At 39.2% G+C, this 20665-nt stretch overlaps 1 protein-coding gene across 3 annotated transcripts; it reads right to left on the bottom strand.

Annotated features, from left to right (window-relative positions):
* Positions 1–390: 390 nt before the first annotated feature.
* On the bottom strand, positions 391–15060 carry il7r (interleukin 7 receptor). 3 transcript variants are annotated; one of them, XM_034014596.3, is made up of 8 exons: positions 14860–15059; positions 7444–7564; positions 6634–6800; positions 6049–6215; positions 4358–4523; positions 1854–1950; positions 1662–1737; positions 391–1432 (listed from the first exon to the last, which is right to left on the bottom strand). In XM_034014596.3, exons 1-8 carry the CDS (start codon positions 14933–14935, stop codon positions 1004–1006), a joined length of 1299 nt encoding a protein of 432 aa, XP_033870487.1. In that variant the 5' UTR covers positions 14936–15059; the 3' UTR covers positions 391–1003. The 3 variants fall into 3 exon arrangements, with proteins under 3 accessions (XP_033870487.1, XP_033870488.1, XP_058851653.1); XM_034014597.3 differs by lacking the exon at positions 14860–15059 and adding an exon at positions 12651–13451; XM_058995670.1 differs by lacking the exon at positions 1662–1737 and having other exon boundaries at positions 1144–1432; positions 14860–15060.
* Positions 15061–20665: the final 5605 nt, after the last annotated feature.

Below are 20665 nucleotides of genomic sequence, written 5' to 3'. Positions count from 1 at the left end.
TCAATGAAGCCATGAAGACAATATATCAGAGATGCTGTCTAAATCCGATTGAATACGAGTTCATTTAGAAATTGTGTGTTTGTTCATATGTAGTTACACTTGAATTACTAACACCTACTATAGTGTTACTGTAACATGCATTTTTTAAGTGAAGTCAGTAAAGATAAGCTGCACTTTCAAGTCAGGACAAGAAGCAGAACTCTGGCTGCATCTAATGTTGCAGACAATGGAAGAGCGTCTTCTTGCTTTTCTATCAAGTGCGCAGGTTCATTTTATAGTAAATGTATTCAAATTGTTTAAAAATGTAAGATAAACAAAAAGAGAGTGATTATTCTATAAAGACTTTGACAACCTATTAGATGAAGACAGCAGAGAAATAAAACACAACTCTTGAGATTATTATGCTAGTTTATTAAACCCATGGAGATTCTGAGGTATACTGCAGGATTGTTTGAGAATCTTGTTCTTAATTCATAAAACTTTTACTGCAAAATAAAAAAGCAGAACGATTTTAACTCTGTAAGACCATTAGCAGCCAATGCACTTTGAATGAATCATGTTAAAATAATATTCTACTTGCTATTACTAATCATTGTACTATTAATACACATTTAGACAGTAAAAAAAAAAAAAAAAAAAACTTACATTTACTATATGTAATTAGCTAAAATTGCAAAAAGTTAAATACACATCACTTAATCCTTTGACTGACCAGCAATGGATTGTGACTATATAATGCCTTGATTTACAATATTAAAAACATGCTTTTGCAGTTAGTGTAAGCCATAGCCAACAACCATGGTCAATTTTATATTGCTACTTGATGTACTGTGCTAATATACACCACAAAGAAACTTAATTAAATTACTGTAGATAGAGTAATAAAAAATAGCCCATAATATGAAAATTACTCCAAAAAGAGTTGGTCCTTTGACTCCTTGATTTGAGTCTTGGGAGATGCCTACGTGTGGATGCATTAGTAAATGTTACATGTGGGTACAATTCATTGCGTTTTATAAAAATTGGACATTGTGACATATGCCTCATCTCGTCTAGTTGCCTGACCCACTTGAAAACCCACCTGAGGGTTTAAAGCACACACACTGTCACGTGCAGGCTCATTGTTTGAGGGGTTACTTCCTGAGGTTGTAATCCCAGGAGAGCAGCCTTCTATATCTGAGGTAGCCTGAGGGTCAGCACCATCTTCATTGCATCTTTCACTCAGGAGCCATTGGTCCTGGGCCTGGGACACCACCACATTTGGCAATTCGTTTTTCAGATGCAAACTCGCCTGACTCCTCTCTTGTGTGTCCGGTGGGTCAGCAGGAGAAGGGAAAAGCAGGCATTCACCGATAACCTTTTCTTCCATTCCATTAACCATGTGAATATTGTGGTCTCCGAATGTCTCCGGGTTGAAGCTTGCATTATGACCCTAGATTTGAACAAAATGTGTTATGGTGGTTATTTTTTTCTGGCCAGGAATGCCCCACAAGTGAGCAAAGTTAGTTGTAGTGATTTCATTTTTTCAGTCTGGTGACAACAAAGCCAGTATTATAATTTTTTTTTTTTTTTTTTTTTATAAAATTACATCCAAACAGTTTAATGCAATGTTATGGTTCCTTGGATTTCAAACATAAACTAGAAAAGAAAACTGCACTGACCCGACCTTGCTTCTTGTACATTTGCTCCAAAGTATTTTTGGGGTTTGGAATACTTGGCCAAAGACACAATACTATACTGAAATAGAAACAGTATTTATTTTTTTCATTACAAAGAGTAATACCCATTTAAAACAGTACATGTACACCCAGTAAATATATGCATTAAAATGTGTATATATTTGGGAAACCTACTTTTCCTTCCAGCGCACAAAAGCAATTGCAAAGATGATGAGCAGCAGAATTAAGATGGCAGGGCTGAGTGTATAAAGTAATACAGATTTATCAGGATCTGTGAAAAGAAGAGAATGAAAAGTTATGCTGAACAACGGTTGGTAACGTATAACAAATAATTTTACTTGATCATATTATTATTATTATTATTATTATTATTATTATTATTATTATTATTATTATTATTATTATTATTATTATTATTATTTAACAGAGCCTTTTGTTAAGTGTTATTTAGTTCCCTCAAACCCCCTTTCAAATTGAGCAGTTGGCCCACCCAGTTAATATTCAGCATGAAATATTAACTACTGACTGTGAGTCAAGATTATTTGCCAGGGGTGAAAAAATAGTACATTTGGAGGGTCTCTTGAGGTCTTGCAAGTATGTTTCTGTGAAATATTTAGTATACTAATTTCTACTCTGACAAAGTGCATTTCCTGTAAACAAATTTGACCACATTGACTGCCCAATGTTTGTGGTAATATGTATTAAGCTGTTGGCAAGATGGAAATGTGGTTTCAGATGACTCAGACATGGTACTGAACTTGCCATATATTTTTAGATCATGGTCCGTGATTAAGCAAGTATACTGTAAACACCTTTATATACCTCGTCTCTTATTTTAACAAATGCAAAATTAGGCTGGCAAACTGTTTTGAGCTGCCTCACTGAAACTTAATTAATATCTGTCAACTACTTCATTTGTGTATTCTGCTTAGATTATATGTTTAATCGAATAATTATATAGAAATACGTGAAGGCTTTAATTTAAACTGAAGGTATGTTTTACTCAACTCATTTGATTTCCTATTGTAACTAGATGTGTCCGCCTATTACTGGATTTTCTGACAAATTGCAGTTAACAGGTTTTAAGATGATGTTTCTATGAAGAACTCCAGTCTGCTCTGTTATTTAAAAAAATAGACTTTTTTAGCCTCCCATATGGTGCTCTCTTTCTTATTGAATTACTGTTAATTATTGCTTATGGGTTATTCCATGTCAGCTGCAATAAATCTTTCACACAAAGTCCAGAGGTCACAATAATTGTACAGTGGCTCTCAAAAGTATTCACCCCCCTTGGACTTGTCCACATTTTATTGTGTTACAACATGGAATCAAAATGGATTTAATTAGGAGTTTTTGCCACTGATCAACACAAAAAAAAGTCCATAATGTCAAAGTGAAAAATAAAATCTACAAATTACTCTAAATTAATTACAAATATAAAACAGAAAATAATTGATTGCATAAGTATTCACCCCCTTTGCTATGACACACCTAAATAAGCTCTGGTGCAACCAATTGTCTTTAGAAGTCACATAATTAGTTGAATGGAGTCCACCTGTGTGCAATTAAGGTGTTTCACATGATTTCAGGTTAAATACACCTGTCTCTGGGAGGTCCCACAGTTGGTTAGTACATTTCCTAACAAAAACTACATCATGAAGATGAAGGAACATTCAAAGCAAATCCGGAATAAGGTTCTTCAAAAGCACCAATCAGGGGTAGGATATAAGAACATTTCCAAGGCATTGAATATCCCCCGGAGCACAGTAAAGTCCATTATTAAAAAATGAAGAGAATATGGCACAACTGTGAATCTGTCTAGAACGGGCCGTCCTCAAAAACTGAGTATCCGGGCGAGAAGGGCACTAGTCACAGAGGCCACCAAGAGGCCTATGGCAACTCTAAAGGCGTTACAGTCTTCCACGGCTGAGCTGGGAGACACTGTGCATACGGCAACAATAGCCCGGGTGCTTCACAAAACTGGCCTTTATGGGAGAGTGGCAAAAAGAAAGCCATTGTTGAAAAAAACTCACATCAAATCTCGGCTAGAGTTTGCCAGAAGGCATGTGGGAGACCAAGTGGAAGAAGATTCTATGGTCTGGTGATACCAAAATATAGCTTTTTGGCCTCAACGCTAAGCGCTATGTTTGGCGCAAGCCTAACACCGCACATCATCCTGAGAACACCATCCCTACCGTGAAGCATGGTGGTGGCAGCATCATGCTATGGGGATGCTTCTCTGCATCAGGGCCTGGAAAGCTTGTGAAGATAGAGGGCAAAATGGATGCAGCAGAGAAATCCTGGAGCAAAAAGGTCAATGTCCTGGACTGGCCCAGTCAAAGAGAGCCACTGTATATGTGTGAAGGCGTACACAATCAAAAATACCATACAGATCATTTGCTAGCATTGCATTGCACGTGTACAAATGTACGACAGGCTTTGACACAGTTTGTGTTATATTTAGAAACTGCTTCATAACTTTAATTTTAAATAAAATCTGCAAAAATGTGTAGTAATATTTTATTTTTATTGACCTCCGTGTCAGCCATTTACACTATTATATGCTTCAGGTATGTTGTCAGACAAAACATGGTTAGCTCCATTCCCAGAAAATGTTTTACTCTGCCAAATATAGGGAAGATGGCCATGCCAAATACTTAAAAGACATATATACTTACTTTTATGTACTGCAGGAGTTTTAAAAGTTGCCACATTGCTCCAGTCACTCCAATAGCCTTTAAAATAGTCCCCATTAGGGATAGAGCGACACTTAACTTCATAAGTGAAGTCAGGTTTTAGATACTTCCCTTCAATCTTGAGGGGCTGGTATGTTATGTTTTGATACTAAAAAGCAAAGGATGAAAAATAGGATTAGATTTGAAATTATTTTTTTCTGATTGTCCCACAGACAAGTGCAAGGCAGGTCAGTGGTTGCCCGCAAACAAAACCGACTGTCTGGCAAAACAATATATATATATTGCATTCATGTTTAACATTCAAACACAAAAAACTAGTCTACTACTATAAATAATTAAAGTAAAGACAAGCATTAAAAAAGTACACTTTGAAATATTGTACCACATAAATATACTATAATAAAGACTACAGATAAACAGTACTAACATGCATCAAACATATTCGTGCCAGACAGATAGCCTAACGGAAAACACAAACACAACTATTCTGAATAATTATTTCCTAAGATCCTTATGTCGATTCTTGTGAAAATTGCAGTTAAAAATGTAAAAGCTTGTAGGTGATTACTATGTTACAGACTCCTAAAGGGATATGATGTGAATTCAAATAGAAGGTTAGTCTTTAGGGCGCACGACATAATGGAGCTGATGTAAGTATAGACGTAGTGCAAACAATTGCGGCTGCATAATCCAAATTGCCTAGCAGCCAGGCAATTATTTTGCACTGTGGCCTATGTAAACTTAAGAGCAATGCAAATTACTCAACACGCACAAATAATGAGCTGCAATCATGATAAAGACGGTTGCAATGAGTGCTGCCTGTGCGCTGTATGAGATTTGTGGAGCATGAAAATCAAGCCAAACAAAAAAATGTCAGAGGAAGGGCAGCCAAGTCCTCTTGGCGCAAGAAAAAGAAAAGGAAAGTTTTCGCTTCTTCAATGGTTTGCACCTTGTACGAGGAGGGGCAAAGTTTTTTTTCGGTCGCTAAACAAGGTTTACTCGTGCAGTGCAGATTTTGGCCGCGTTATGGGTGTTTTGCAGCTTCTTACATCAGCCCCTATATCATGTGAGCACAAGATAAGATGACACCTGCTGTTCTCGTGGATAGGTTAGGAGACATTCACTGTATTTTCCTGCTCATGGCATAACAACTAAACAAAACTGGTATGCTTTTAGACTCATGCTATTTTAATGTAAATACATTGCATCTAATTGTATTCTCTTACTTTCTGGAACATTTCACCCTATTACAAAAGCAACTGTAAAAGGAGTAATTTGTGTCATGATTCAGGATTTGCGACTTAATTATCTCGATTTATCATGAAGAAAAATAGGCACATCTACAGCCCATAATAGTACTGTGCTCTACAGCACACCACCATGCTTCTGATAATTTTAATGTAAAAACCAAACAAAGTAAAGTGGACAAATATTTGGGCTACTAGATGAAGACTTTGGCATATTGGGCAACTTCACTATGTTTGATAGAATGTGTAAAGTCATTGATGCTTTTAAATATTCCTTATATAAATAATAGCAACTGTGTCAACATTTAAACAGAGGTTTCTTACTATAAGTTTAAAAAATGCATTTTTAAATGAATTACAAAAGAAAGATGACTTTTTAAGATTAATTACCAAACACAAAACATAACAGAAAAGTAACATACGTACCTCCCATTGTCCATTGTTCTGAATTCTGAAGGCAACAGAATGGACAAGTTTTTCTGTCAAGTAATCTTTTGACGGTAATGCAGAATATGGCGTGTCAAATGTTATGTAAGATGCATGGTGTTTTTCTGAATAAGAAGCATTCACATTGTAAGGTGCCATTGGTTTAACTAAAAAAAATAAGAAACAGTATTTAGCAAAAGGTTTGTCTTTGCATGGAGTAATTGTGTGTTGTAATTAAACAATTTATTATAGCATAAACAAAGTCTTTAATGGTTAGCTTTTACTACTAGGCTTTTCAGTGAAAACAGGGAAGCTTACTACTGTGCTGTGAATGTTCATACGATAGAGCTAGCACTTACTTACATAGGAACACTTTGACTTGTATCCTTTGCTATTCATGTCGATGGTTAACAACGAGAACTGAGAAGCAGCTCAGGTCGAAAGTAAAGTGACCACAAGCCACTGCCACTACACAGGGCTAAAACCAGCCTTCATAAGGACCCATGCTTTCTTTTAATAGATGCAAACACTAAACTCGTTTTCTGGATCACATTCATGGTAAGTATGTTACAAATGAATACTTACTAATAAGTCTCAAGTCTATTACTTGAGAGATGTATCGGTTTGAGGTGGTGAAGGTGTGAATTTCATATTTCTCGACAGCTAAAAATTCTTTTGTGTTTAGTACGTATCTGTTGTCATGGTCATCCATTGTCATGTTCATGCAGCCTTTAAAATTAACATATTCACCGCTGTTGGAATATAAATACAATTAAGGATTTTTTTTTTTTAAGCAAATGTAAATGCAAACAGATAACAGTCCACAGTTGAAAAAATAATCATATTATTATTTTGTTAGGGGATTATTTATTTAAATGGTTTTAAATAGTCTACAACTACATTACATCACCCAAGAGGTAAATTACTTTTGTAATCAATAATTAATTGTTGCATCTACTTCAATCTCTTTCACACACCCTGTCCCTCAGTCTCATGTGGTTTGAATATGTTTTATGCTTGCTGCATAGCTACAATATGAGGGTGCATAATGGATAGCTGCTGCTTCCTATTCTGTTTTTATTGAATCCCTTGATTTGTACACTGATCATGTAAGCTATCTGAAAGAAAATAGTTTGTATTTTGTGGTTACAGTTTGTGTGTAACTATTATCAGTGGATTTGAAACTTCTTGATTTAGCAAGTGATGAGCATGAACTAAACATCAGTATGCTTTAAGTGATGAACAACAGATTTGATAGAAAGTGGGATGTGTTGATAGGCTATCTATGGAGTAAGCCTTATACAAAAATTAAACCAGTTTGTTAAAAGCATGAATTATTTACTGTATGACATGTATTACTGACATCAAACTGTAAAAAAACTATTGTAAACTTACCATACTTGCACTGTCATGTTGTAACTTATGTCTCTGTTGAAATTACACACCAGGGACTGTTCCAGCTGCCGACTCAGGTGGGACAAACACTCCATCGGTTCAATTGCCTCATCCATGGTCTCTTCAAAATAGCAAAATACAATCCAATGTTCTACATTAATTAATCATGGTGTGGTCGTATTTATTAGAAGGAGGACTCACTTTCAGTGCTGGGTGAAAACCCCCCATATCACTACTACCTGCCTTCTGTACTTGTGATACTGTGTTGTCACAATCCTCTGCAGAGAAATAAATTAATACCTGTGTGAGGCAAAGTGGTTTGCAGTGCGCAGGTGTAGATGTAATGCAGTGCTTAAACAGATGAAAGACAACAAAGTTCACGGTCCAAACAATCCTTTATTTGTTTTCATAATCCGGGTCGTTTGGCGACCGTAAATAATAATCCCTGGCAACAGTGAAACCTCAATTTTCAGTCCCAAAATAATCAACATAGTATAAACACACACAGAACACAAACACGATCACAAGTCCAGAGTGAATGCTAACGTGCAAGTGGTGAAATACAATTTATTAGTGTACAGTGGTGAAGTGTTGTCTGGGTTGGTGCTGGCCTTTAGCGACAGCTCCCGATACGTGTTAGCCGTCTAACAAGAACAAACATTTACAATTAGTACGACAAAACAAACAAACACTCACGGTTGTTTTACAGTCTTTCAGCGGTTCTCTCATAACCATAACAAAGGAGCAGTTCGCTCGGCCACATCCCCTTTTGTACCTTCAGCCACGCCCCCTTGGTTAGCGAGTGCAATTTCTTTTCCTCCAATCCGCGATTGCCACATCGCCTCCCATCTGGGGCGATGACTTGGTGTACTGTGGCTCTGTCCCCTTCCTGGATGGGAGCATCTTTTTACTGAGGTACAGGATGGGGTGTTCTACTCCATCTACCTTTTGGAACAAGACCGCCCCCAGACCAATATCTGGAGCGTCGGTGTGGAGGATGAATCCTTTGTTAAACTCTGGTGTAATAAGGGTAGGAGCCTGGCAAAGTCTCTGCTTAATAGTATCAAATGCCCCCTGACATTCTCATGACCATTTAATTAAATTTGGTGCACACTTTCTAGTGAGGTTTACTTAGGGGTTGACCACTGTGGCATACATAAATCTTTGGTAATAACCGGCCAACCCCAATAGAGACTTCACCTGGGACTTGGTTTTGGGGATTGCCGCGTTCATTAAAGCCTGAACTTTGGTGGCTATGGGTTTCACCCACCCATTTCCCATAATAAATCCCAAATATTGAGTCTCTACTTTGGCAAATACACATTTACTCAAGTTGGCTGTCAGCCGGGCTACCCTTAGAGACTGTAGGACGGCCGTGATCTTAGCCAGATGCTCTTGCCAGGTGGAGCTGTAGATAACCACATCGTCAATATACGCTGCTGCATACTCACGATGTGGGCGTAAGACCTGGTCCATCAGTCTCTGAAAGGCAGCGTGCGCACCATGTAGCCCAACCGGCATGGATATGAAATGGAACAGACCATCAGGACTAGAAAATGCAGTTTTCTCTCTGGAGCTGCGAGTTAATGGGATCTGCCAGTATCCCTTCATCAGGTCCAAAGTCGAGATGAACCTCGCCATTCCCAGTCTGTCGAGGAGCTCGTCAACCCGCGGCATGGGATAGGCATCGAACTTGGCAAAAGCGTTTACCTTGTGTAAATCAACGCAGAAGCAGTTGGTGCCGTCCTTTTTGGCGACTATCACAATCGGACTGCACCACTCGCTCCTGGAAGGCTCAATCACCCCAAGTTCGTTTTTGCGAACGCCACCCCCATCGACTTTCTGGGATCCGGTAAGGTCTTTCTCGAACCATGATACCTGGGGGAGTGATAATAGCATATTCGACAAGGTTATTTCTACCAGGCAAGTCAGAAAAAAACATCATTGAAATCCTCAATTAACTTACGCAGTTCTCTTGTCTGGAAGTAACTGTTCCCCCATTGGAATGTCTCTGGTGCTAGGAGCTTCAATACAGAGTCCTAAATCATCCACTACTTCGCCTGGGGCTATAAATAAGGCCTCCCTTGCCTGCCAGGGCTTGGTATGATACGATACATTTCGCGTTCATTACGGCAATTGGGCAGCTTAATTTCATAGTTTACCTTTACTACAGCCCAAATCACCTCATATGGCCCCTGCCGTTTAGCACACAGTTTTGATTATGACGTGGGAAGAAGCAACAGTACTTTGTCTTCTGGCTGAAAAGTTTGAATATGTGCATTTTGGTTGTACTGTTGCTGCTGCCATTGCTGAGACGATTTTAGATTGTCCTGGGCAAAACGACCGACCAAATCCAGGTAATCTCGGAGTAGGAGCACATGCTGCACTACATTTTTGGACGAGCCTTTGTGCTCCTCCCACCCCTCCCTCAACAGATTGAGGATGCCGCAAGGCTGTCGGCATGCAGAAGTGTGGGGTCGTTGTTTTGGCCCCACACTAGGTCTGTGCTTCATGTCCGGTATATTGAGAGGGGCCAGAGTAACATCTGCTCTGGATGGCCCACTAACCTCGCCCTCTCGGTCACACTGCGTACCGACTCTGATACCAGCCAAGCTTTCTCCCACCACACCCCAACCTCGTCTCATTGATGCTCTCATTTCTCGATCCGTCTCTCTTTTTTTGTTTTTCTAAGACGAAAAATGGGGGAAAACAATTCAGCTTGTAAGGGGAAAATATCACCAATCATTTCCCATTTCCTATTTTCTGCCACGTTTATGTCTCTGGCCGAGACTGCCATTAATTTCACCAATTCTTTATAGTTTGGCCAGTCTCGTTCCAGAATCAGTGGTAGCCTTTCCGCCACCCCTACTACCAGGTGGTGTTTTATCTGTCCCTGTTTATTCTGTATCTGTTTATCTGTATACTTTTAGAATGAGGTATATCACTGTGTCTCCATGGATGCAGGAGATAGCCACCTGACCTTGTGGCTGCCATGACACAACACCCAAGAGAGCTGTCCGAATTAAGGTCTGCTCGCATCCTGTGTCCACTAATGCGTGGGTTTTCACTTTCCCTATAACCACATCAACAATACAAGGCCCCTCCAGACCATTTCCCCATCTCTTTCCTTTTTCTGTGCCAAATAGCACGTTGCCACGTCACACTCCATTGCTGATGGGCATAACCGGGCGATGTGTCCAGATTGATGGAATATAAAACAGACAGGTGGGGCAGAAGGAACTGGGGCTACATATTTGTCCCGCTGTTGAAAAAGCAGCAGGGCAGGGGCAGTGTATCTTCCCCAGCTGGGGGCTAACCTTTGCCTCCATGGTGGGGAGCTAAGGTCGCCCACTGGGGGCTGGGTTCTGGGAGGTCTCGGTCCTGTCCCCGGTGGAAGTGGAGTAGAGGAGGGAGCCGATCCTCTGCTGTTCCGTGGAGAGGGAGAAATCAGTAGGCTGGTCTTGGAGGAGATCAGGGAGACCCCGAAGTCCTCCGCCAGTTTTACCGCCTCTTCCAGGGTGGCAGGGTTGTGGCGCTGTATCCACGCTTGTGTTTCGGCGCCAACCACATGTCAAAACTGGTCGGTGACCATTGCCTCACCCATCTGTACCCCCGACTTCTGTACCATGTGGTCGCACAAACGTTGGGCAACCACCCTGGGGCGGGTATCCTGTGGTACTCCCTGAAGCGCATCGGTGTGTTTCCCCTGTGATGTTCAGGCGTCAGAGAATGGCCAGGTTTACTAGGTCATACTCGATGGCTTCGGTGTCCGTCATGGCCTGCTAAGTTGCCTGGCCTTCCCCGATCAAGCAGGGTCCTAACAGGCTTGCCCAGAACTCCCGAGGCCATAATGCGGTGGTAGCCAGTCTCTCAAACGTGACCAGGCATGCTTCCGGGTCATCCTCCGCTGTCATTTTCTGCGCCCTTGCCTTTGGGGCCGTCATCACGGGTCCTGTTGGTGCGCTTGGCTGTAACACTATTCCCACTCTTTCGATCAGCGCTGGGTACCTCTCCTCTCTCCTCCTCTCCCATCTTTGGTCCAGCACCTCCAGCAGCGCGGATAGTGTTATGTGGTCCATCCCACTGCTAACACCACGTGTGGCAAAGTGGTTTGCAGTGTGCAGGTGTAGATGTGATGCAGTGCTTAAACAGATGACAGACAACAAAGTTCATGGTCCAAACAATTCTTTATTTTTATAATCCAGGTTGTTTAGCGACTGTAAATAATAATCCCGGGCAATACACAGCAATGCGTATTGCACAGTGAAACCTTGGGGTTCAGCCCTGGAAGGGTGGTAGGCAATTCACTGACACACACGGGAGACAGAAGTTTTATTTGTAACGCCGCTCAGGCGCACTGATTTATTTTTACCAGCAGAGGGCGCTGTTGTCCGTGGCCTGAATACTGGCAACAGTAAACAGGACCACGGGTTTACCAATGCTGGTATACAGTCCAGTGCACATACAAGTGCTCAAAAATAATAAGGAAAACAAAAGGCAAAAGAAAAAGGGAAAATAAAACACAGTAATAAAACTACAAAACAAAAGTGCTGCTTACGCAGTGCCCCCACTGCCACTAAGCCTGTCAGTACGAGCCTCCGACATACGCACATTCCTATGCACTGGGGTGGCCAGAGTTCCCCGTACAACTACACACGTCCTCTCGGGTACTTAATTATTTATTTTATTTTTTAGTTTCTTTTAAGGCAGGCTATCTCACTCAGCCGTGCTTGCCTATTCTTTGTCTACACTGACGCCTTCCGCCAGCGTCACTGGGTATCCTCTCTCCGGCCACCCGAATGCACAACCAAGCACAGTTCTTATGGGCCAAGCAATCCCCCAAGGCCCGCCTCTCAGCCACTCAGAGAGAGGGAAGCCAACACACCCTCTTCCCCACCTCTCTGTGTCATCGCCATGACTGACAGGTGGATCTAGCGAGACTGCTGCCCTCTTCCTGCAGAACCACGGACACACCAAACCGGAAATAATAAACACCGTATAAACACACACAGAACACAAACGCCATCACAAGTCCAGAGTGAGTGCTAACGTGCAAGTGGTGAAATACAGTTTATTAGTGAACAGTAGTGTAGTGCTGTCTGGGTTGGTGCTGGTGTTTAGTGACAGCTCCCGGTACGTGTTAGCCGTCTAACAAGAACAAACGAGTACAATTAGTACAACAAAACAAACAAACAATAAACACTCACAGTTTTATCACAGTCCTTCAGCAGTTCTCTTGCAATCATAACAAAGGAGCAGTTCGCTAGGCCACATTCCCTTTTGTACCTTCAGCCACGGCCCTTTGGTTAGCGATTGCAATCACTTTTCCTCCAATCCGCGATTGCCACATTGCCACCCGTCTGCGGTGATGACTTGGTGTACTGTGGCTCCGCCCCCTTCCTGGATGTCCGACTGACCCTGGAATGAATGCCAAACCATCCAGTCCGGGGCACACTGTTCCCTTTACACAGCGCCCTCACAGGTCGGGAGGGAGATTTATAACCAAAATTAATTCTTTCTCTGTCACACTGTGGTGCAGTGGTCAATGACTTCCTGATTTCATTTGTTGTCTGTGGTACAGATGCTCCGATTTGTATTATTATTATGCATATCGGGCAACCCAAAAAATGTATTGTTTAAACTACCAATAATCAGTTGAAATCAGTCTCTGTATGAGCTTTAAGGCTTGTTGGTATTCTTTTTTTCACTTCCACTACCCACTGGCTGGGTCAAGAGTGAGAAAATTGTTAATCCTTGAAAAGGTGTAGTGTTGATGCCATAAAGTGTAGCTGCATTCTTCATTCCACTAATACCCTTAATATTAAACCTCCACCTTCCTTAACAGTACCACTGGTGCTGCCCATGGTCTCTTCACTGGTCACTGGTTTCCATTATCATCACGTGATCGCTGAACTCATTCTACTACAGCTACAGCTATGCAAAAGGGTGTCATCTGAGATGGCACTGTTACGCAAGCAAAATATAGAAACGTTTATTGTGCCAGAACCTTTCTGCTCATTTACCAGTTTCTGGGGCCATGTTAGGTAGACCCCCCCCCCCCCCCCCCCCCCCCCCCCATTACATTTTACTTCCACTTAAACCATAAGCATGTGCAACCTATGAACGTATTAAAAAAAAATGATAAAGGCTTTCACTATAAAGTCATAACAGTACTGCTAGTTTACAGCCATACATGTGATGTTACTTTAAATGGACCTATTGCCAGAGGCTCAGACTGACAACTCAGACCGGCAACAGCACTGATACTACCCTTGTTTCAGAATGAGTTCAATCCTGCTTATATGGCCACAATGCATGAACTGAATCAGCCTCTTTTTCATGCAGACCTACATCTGTTGAACTATTTGCACATTAGCTTCAAACTGCATCCCCTTTTTTTAAACTGTACTATTAACTACCCGTAATATTAGCTATTTTTTTATGATCATTTTTTATGTAGGATATTAAATTCAACATGACGATGCTGAGAACATGAACTATTACAAAAATACCAGAGCATAACACATTAAGTAAATTAAAAAATATATATCCAAAAACTAAAAAAAAACAACAACAAAAGACAAACAAAACCAAAGCAACAATATAAGAAAACAAAACAAAAATAATTGTCTATATGGTCTAGCTTCTATTCATTTGTTCAACCTGACCCCTAATAGTAACCGAAGATTATGGTACAATAGTCACATCATCTTACCCTACAGTGACTATAAAACATTTCCAGTAACAAGTAAAAATGGACGGGTTCCACCATACCCAGGTTATACTTACTTCATCACTCCAAAGGCTCTTATTCCACAAAGATGCTGACATATCTATATTCTTACACTAAATTAAGATATTAGGTAAATGCTTTTTGGTTGACATTTTGTACATGTGATTAGGAAACTCAGAACAGATGCAGTGTATGAGGAAGAATAAAAAACACATGGAATGTAACCTAAACTAAGAGCAAAAACTGAAAGTACAAACTTAAACACACAGTTAAAATCCAGACTGCTAGTTAAATAGCTCAACACATTTACTGTAGGTACTATTAGATTAGCTATTTACTTCCAATTTGCCCCCAAAAATGTATGCAAACACCCTTGTGCATGCAACAAAATTGTGCTTCAAAATCATGAGCATAATATTTACAGTAGGTGTGTTTTCTAAAAAAACTTGTTTTAAACCATTGCAAATCTAATATCTAACTTCAAGTGAATCAAAAAACATTTAGGCGTTTTGGTTACACTCAAGGTATGAAATACACGACACCTGAAAATACATCCTGTTATCACTAGCAGAGCCCACTACAAGCCATGTCAACACCATTTATTATTAGACACAAATGATAAATATAAACTGACTCCAAACAAAAACCAAAATACCCCAGTATATATAGGCAATGGCACTTACCATCATCTCCTGATCCACTTTGTCCAAATACAGATGGCTGAACCATGAGTAGAATGGTTAATATTAAAGGTTTCATTTTTTTGGTTATAGACACATCTAAGGTACAGACGTGTGGTGGTGCATTGACTTGAAGTTGTGTGTATATTTAAGTTGACTCACTGATAAAAACCAACATCCATCTGTTTGGGCAGAGAGAGAGAGAGAGAGAGAGAGAGAGAGAGAGAGAGAGAGAGAGAGAGAGAGAGAGAGAGAGAGAGAGAGAGAGAGAGAGAGAGAGAGAGAGAGAGAGAGAGAGAGAGAGGAGAGAGAGAGAGAGAGAGAGAGAGAGAGAGAGAGAGAGGAGCATGAGATGAGGTTTGTGAATTGGCAAAAACAAATACAGGAAATTCTAAATATTTTAATTAAGAGATTAAGTATAAATATGTCTACTTTCTCTTTCTGTGAACTCAGCGTATAACAGACTAAATTAAAGTATTTACTGCTATTATCTTGGATTTTATCTCATTTACATACTGTATACATATATGTGCATATATAAATAAGGTGAGGGGTGTAGTGCCACCATGGGCAGCTGGGACGTCACTGATTCAACATGCATGCTACTTTATAAGGCGGCCCTTTATACTGCGGAACAGGTTATAAGGCGGTATGGTCATGGCTTCCATTTGCCCCATAATGCCATTACACTAACACTAGTATTCTCGTTATAAGGCAGAACACAAACAGCACAGTCTCTTAACTATGGCTCCCGACTACAGCGTTATAAAGGGGGAACACTGTACCTAGATATAAATGTATGCTAACACATCTCCACAGTGCATTCCCCTGCCTCCAAATATTCAGTTTTCTAACAGTTAAAGGTATTGGATGAATAAAGCTTTTATCTGTATAGCTTTGCCAATGTATTTTTGATAAAAAACAGCTGCTATTGTATTGTAACTATATAACAGACAAGCCCGCAGGAAGTGGTTTATAGACTGCAGGCAGATTACACATCTGAGGCTGGGTGAAAATAAATGCAATAATTTATTTCTGTATCAGTTTAAAAGGATGACAAAACTGAAATTGGACTAGAAATTGTTTGCCTACTTCTTATAACTTTCCCCTTAGAATTTAAAATTGTAATATTGCATATATAACTATGTTATATTACAAATAACTATATCCTAATGTATTGTTTTTCATTAGCTAGAAGTCATTGCAGATTTTCAGCCTTGAATACAGAGCTTGGACACCCAATATCACACCCCCAATAAAATCATTGCTCTTGCTCATCTTGTGATCAACAAACTAACAGATCATTGCTAAAGGACATCAGAGATCATGTCCTACCAGGTTATCAATTTGCCTACTGAAAGACTCCAGGAACATCTGAGACTCAAGGAGTATCTACAGACAAACTCTGCATAAACAAATAGCTCTCACCTCAAGATGTACATAGAATGTATTCACTTTAAAGTAAATAATACCATCAATTGTACAGGATGCTCCTGGAATAGCTTACATTTAACTATTTCCTTAACCTAATCATATGAATTTGTAAATAAACTACTGGTATCTGTTTCCCCTTAACTAAATTTATGGCAATTACAATATATACTTTTTAGTTTCTTTAGCCCTGATAAAACCTAACTAATACAAAATATACTTTAGCAAATAGTGCAGAATGGAATTTTTACATAGTAACCATGACCCTATGTGCACTCTATTATGAGTTATAAGGCAGTTTTACATTTGACCTTTAGGAGAGGTCAAAGGTCACAGGCAATGACATTTTTTGATAGAGCATACATGGGTTGCTATATGTGTTCAACGTGTGCCAATTTTTGGTTCAATCGGACTAGCGGTTTCAGAGAGTTTTTTTAAGCCAGTTTTGTATGTTGATGATGTCATGCAATGTGGCCGCCATGTTTTTTAATGTAGCATCTTCCCTTTAACACCCTTTAAAGACAACCACACTACGATCATATGTGACATTGGGTTTGTTTCAATTGGACTAGCAGTTTGGGAGAAGAAAATCTTTGTAGTTTGTGATTATGACCTCTGTACCGTGTGATTTTGACGTCATGCAGCATGGCCACCATACCACACAACCTATCAGCTTCTTACAAACACCAGTTAATCTTGGACTATCCCTCAACAACTATACCAACTTTCAGCACTCTGCAATAAGTGGTTATCGAAAACAAATTTTTACATTTAGGCAAAATGTTTTTTTTCAATCAAAAATGGCGGCCAAATCATGTGACTCACAACATATGTTTATTAGCATTTTCCATCTTCGCATAAGCATCTACCAACCTACCGAATCTGGTGAGTTTTCAAGCAAGTTTTGGTGGAAAGAAGAAGAAGAAGAAGAAGAAGAAGAAGAAGAAGAAGAAGAAGAAGAAGAAGAAAAAGAAGAAGAATCACAGCAGTAACAAAAGGCTTCCCAGCCCTATGGGCCTGGAAGCCTAACTATGAAAGCCACATATTCCCAGCCCAGACGTGAACCTCGTTCTTCTCTATGTAATCCCAGGACACTACCCCCAGGGTCATTCGGAGGCTTACAGCAACAACAAAACAGCAAAGTAAAGCTTGAGGTACAGGCTGACCCCTTAGTGATGTTTAGTTTATGTGTAGATACTTCAGAACCGAATCGATAACCCGTACGTGGTTCAGCTCCATAAAACATAACCACTCTAGGTCCAAAATTAAAATCACATACATACTCTACAACGGTAAAGTTACATCCTTAGAACTTTCAAACAATAGGTTTACACATTTCAGTGTTGTAGAAGCTTTTTTTTGTTTTTGGTTTTTCTTTTGAGTTATAAGTTGCAGTTTTTGTTTTTTGGTTTGTTTTTTGGCATTTTTCCCTTTGGGTTACAGTACACTTTTGTCATTCAATTCATGGAACAGGAAAGGGTTTTTTATTGTACATGTTATGTATAAAAATAGTTATGTTTTGCAACAACAAATAAATACAGTTGATTATTTTCAAACAGTATAATTCACTCCTGTCAGACAAATTAACCCATGGCTTTCACAAAATTGTGGAAGAAACACATCTTTATAACTGTTCCAAGGCCATGCACTTCCCAGTGTAGGATGCAAAAGAGCAGTCAAAGGGTAAATGTGAGGGTGCCGGCAGCATATGAAAACAACTAGTCAGCACTCGGATATATGATAAAAGTTAAAAGTTAATTATTAAACAGTTTTGGATATTGTGATGCGTTTTTTAAAAATCTCTGATCTTTAGTTGCTTTTGTGCATTTTCTTTTGCAAGTGAACTGTGACATTTCGGTGCAATCCGACATTTTTTTGTAACGGATGTATGCGTGTGTATATATATATATATATATATATATATATATATATATATATATATATATATATATATATATATATATATATATAGGCCATTATTCTTAGTAAACAGGAGAAATTGTCTCATTAATTGATGGGCATATTATTTTCATTGTTATTTTAAACATTACCGAAGTATGAAAGTGAAATATTTGTGAGGGTTTAAGTTTTATGTTTAAAACACTCAACACGTATACACTTTATTAAACCCCACAAATAACTCACCTTTCGTACCTTTGAATTAATTTGCTAACATTTTCTTGGTTAGCTACTTAAATTGATTGATTACTTTGTAGTTTTATTTCCCCTTCCATTATTTTTTATTAAAATGTTTAAATTGACCAGATTCTTGTAAACTTATACGTTCATAGAAAACTTTTACCAGTTTACCACAGTTTCATGTGTATGACTATGAGTACAGGAGCAGAGCAGGAAATTGCTTCTCCGGCTCTCTCCTGTCAAGTTCAAGTTCTTTCCTGTCAGCGTAGATGTTGTCATGTGACTCCTCCTTGCTCACTGATTGGATACTTGTCCAGAGCGATCGCATCCGATTGCATGAAAATAGTGTATTGTGGCCTAAGGGCCTTATCGAGCACTATATTCTGCAATTTTGAAGACTGACTTTGGATACTGTTTTAATTCTGGAAACTGTGTTGTTTTTGTATATTTTGCTAAATTGCATTGCCTTTTATGTTTTATGCAGTTCTGTGCATGGATAACATTTTGATTTCATTCTGCTGTTGGGTCGTTAATGGGGAATTTTACTTACTGCTACAATACGCACCGGATTTAAAAGTATGTACTGTATTACAGTTCGCGTGTTCAGTCGTCTCTTTTGGCAAATGATATTTTCAGAATCATATTGTTCTGAATTAAAATACTACTTCTGTTGACAGTACATCTAAATGGAAGCCTACTTATTTTAAAACACAGCCCTTTAACCTTTTTGACATTGTATCTTTTTTCTTTTCCCTTAAAAAACAGACAAGTTTTTGTCTTTTACTGCTGTGTTATTCCCCCAACTCATGCGCTAATAAATTTCAATGAAGGAATTAACGTCTCTCTGTAAAGTTCCTCAAACCCAAGTCATATGTTTTCTTTCCATATGAAATGTGTTGTTTGTGTGTGTGTGTGTGTGTGTGTGTGTGTTTGTGTGTGTGTGTGTGTGTGCGTATGTGTATGTGCGTGTGTGTGTGTGTGTGCAGGACAGGGGTTGTTTGAGTGGTAGGGGGCAGGTTACAACGTGCTCACCTACATACACTCAGATCAGATGAAAAAATCAGATATGCATCACACTCGTTTAACAGTCACTGAAGTCAAAATTTTATAGGGTCGGATATGTAAGTGCTGACTGTACAGTAGTTGTTTCCGCGGTTGCCAAAAAAAGTTGCTTTGCGTCCTGCAAGACCTGAACATTGAAGTACTCAGCTAAATGAAAATTCTCAAACAATAAAGCTATTTATTTTTCAGATTGATTAAGATGCAGACCATAACCAACGGTGGAAAATGCTAATCCATGTGCCAAATGTACCATAGCTGAAACTAGTTCCCATGTTGCAGGTAGAACTTCAGGCATCAGATGAGTTCCCAATACCTGCAATACAGGGATCTTGTATGATGAGCTTATATTAAAAACAAAAAAGGGAACATATCTTTAAATATGTCTATATTTATCATTATATAACTGATGTACAGTAGTAGGTGACATAAGGCTGGTACACTATATTTTTTCTGTATTCAGAATTAAATACAGTAAATTGATAAGTACAAATTGTTTCTGCTTATGATGTAGTACAGTCTCTCGAGCACAACAGGAAACAAGACATAACAAACAAGCATGGAAATAAACAAACAACAACAACAACAAAAAAACTTGCAAAGATTTAAATAAAGAGCCAAGAGGTTCTGAAGATACAGAACAGTTGTTGGTTAATGATAGTAATATTTAATAAATTCACTCGTAGGAAAAAGAAAATTGTGACATCAAACTACACAGTGTTGATTAAAAGACAAGCATAGGTCCCTTTATCGCATCAAAGTTTGGTTTATAAAAAGTACTGTTAAACAGCAAAGATTGTGCCTGTGGCTTTTTGTGTAGGTTGGACTGGGTTCTCTAAAAGAAGCATTTTTGTGGACACCATGTGTGAAAACCGGCCTGCTTTTTGGTGTCTCTGTGGCGACTTAAAGGATGTACTTTCAAAAGCAATGTTTTGCTTTTCTACAGTTGTATCAGGAGGGAGCCATGTTGGTATATCTAAAACATATTTTATTTCTGAAACTTATCTTACTCCTTCATACAAACAATTTAATTCCTCAAACAGCTTTGATAGCTTGCCAAAGTTTGTGACACAGCACTTTTAAGCACTTGCTGTTGTGAAGCAAGGCCACTCTTAAGCACTGCAAGCTACCGAGTGCGTAGGGCAGATCCCGAAGGAAACTTTGCTTCATAGGCAGAATG

Source organism: Acipenser ruthenus, chromosome 2 (genome assembly GCF_902713425.1).
Source record: "Acipenser ruthenus chromosome 2, fAciRut3.2 maternal haplotype, whole genome shotgun sequence".
In the NCBI taxonomy this organism is placed as follows: domain Eukaryota; kingdom Metazoa; phylum Chordata; class Actinopteri; order Acipenseriformes; family Acipenseridae; genus Acipenser; species Acipenser ruthenus.
Note: the sequence above shows the minus strand (reverse complement) of the source record. Positions and strands in the feature narration are given on the sequence as shown.

What these genes read in the sequence shown, in the direction of transcription:
- il7r (XM_034014596.3), bottom strand. Translation starts at nt 14,935, where the DNA reads ATGAAACCTTTAATATTAACCATTCTACTCATGGTTCAGCCATCTGTA. An exon ending in AAGTGGATCAGGAGATGATG is followed by an intron (nt 7,565 to 14,859) that starts GTAAGTGCCATT and finishes GCTATTTTGAAG; the next exon opens with AGACCATGGATGAGGCAATT. An exon ending in AGAACAATGGACAATGGGAG is followed by an intron (nt 4,524 to 6,048) that starts GTACGTATGTTA and finishes TTTGCTTTTTAG; the next exon opens with TATCAAAACATAACATACCA.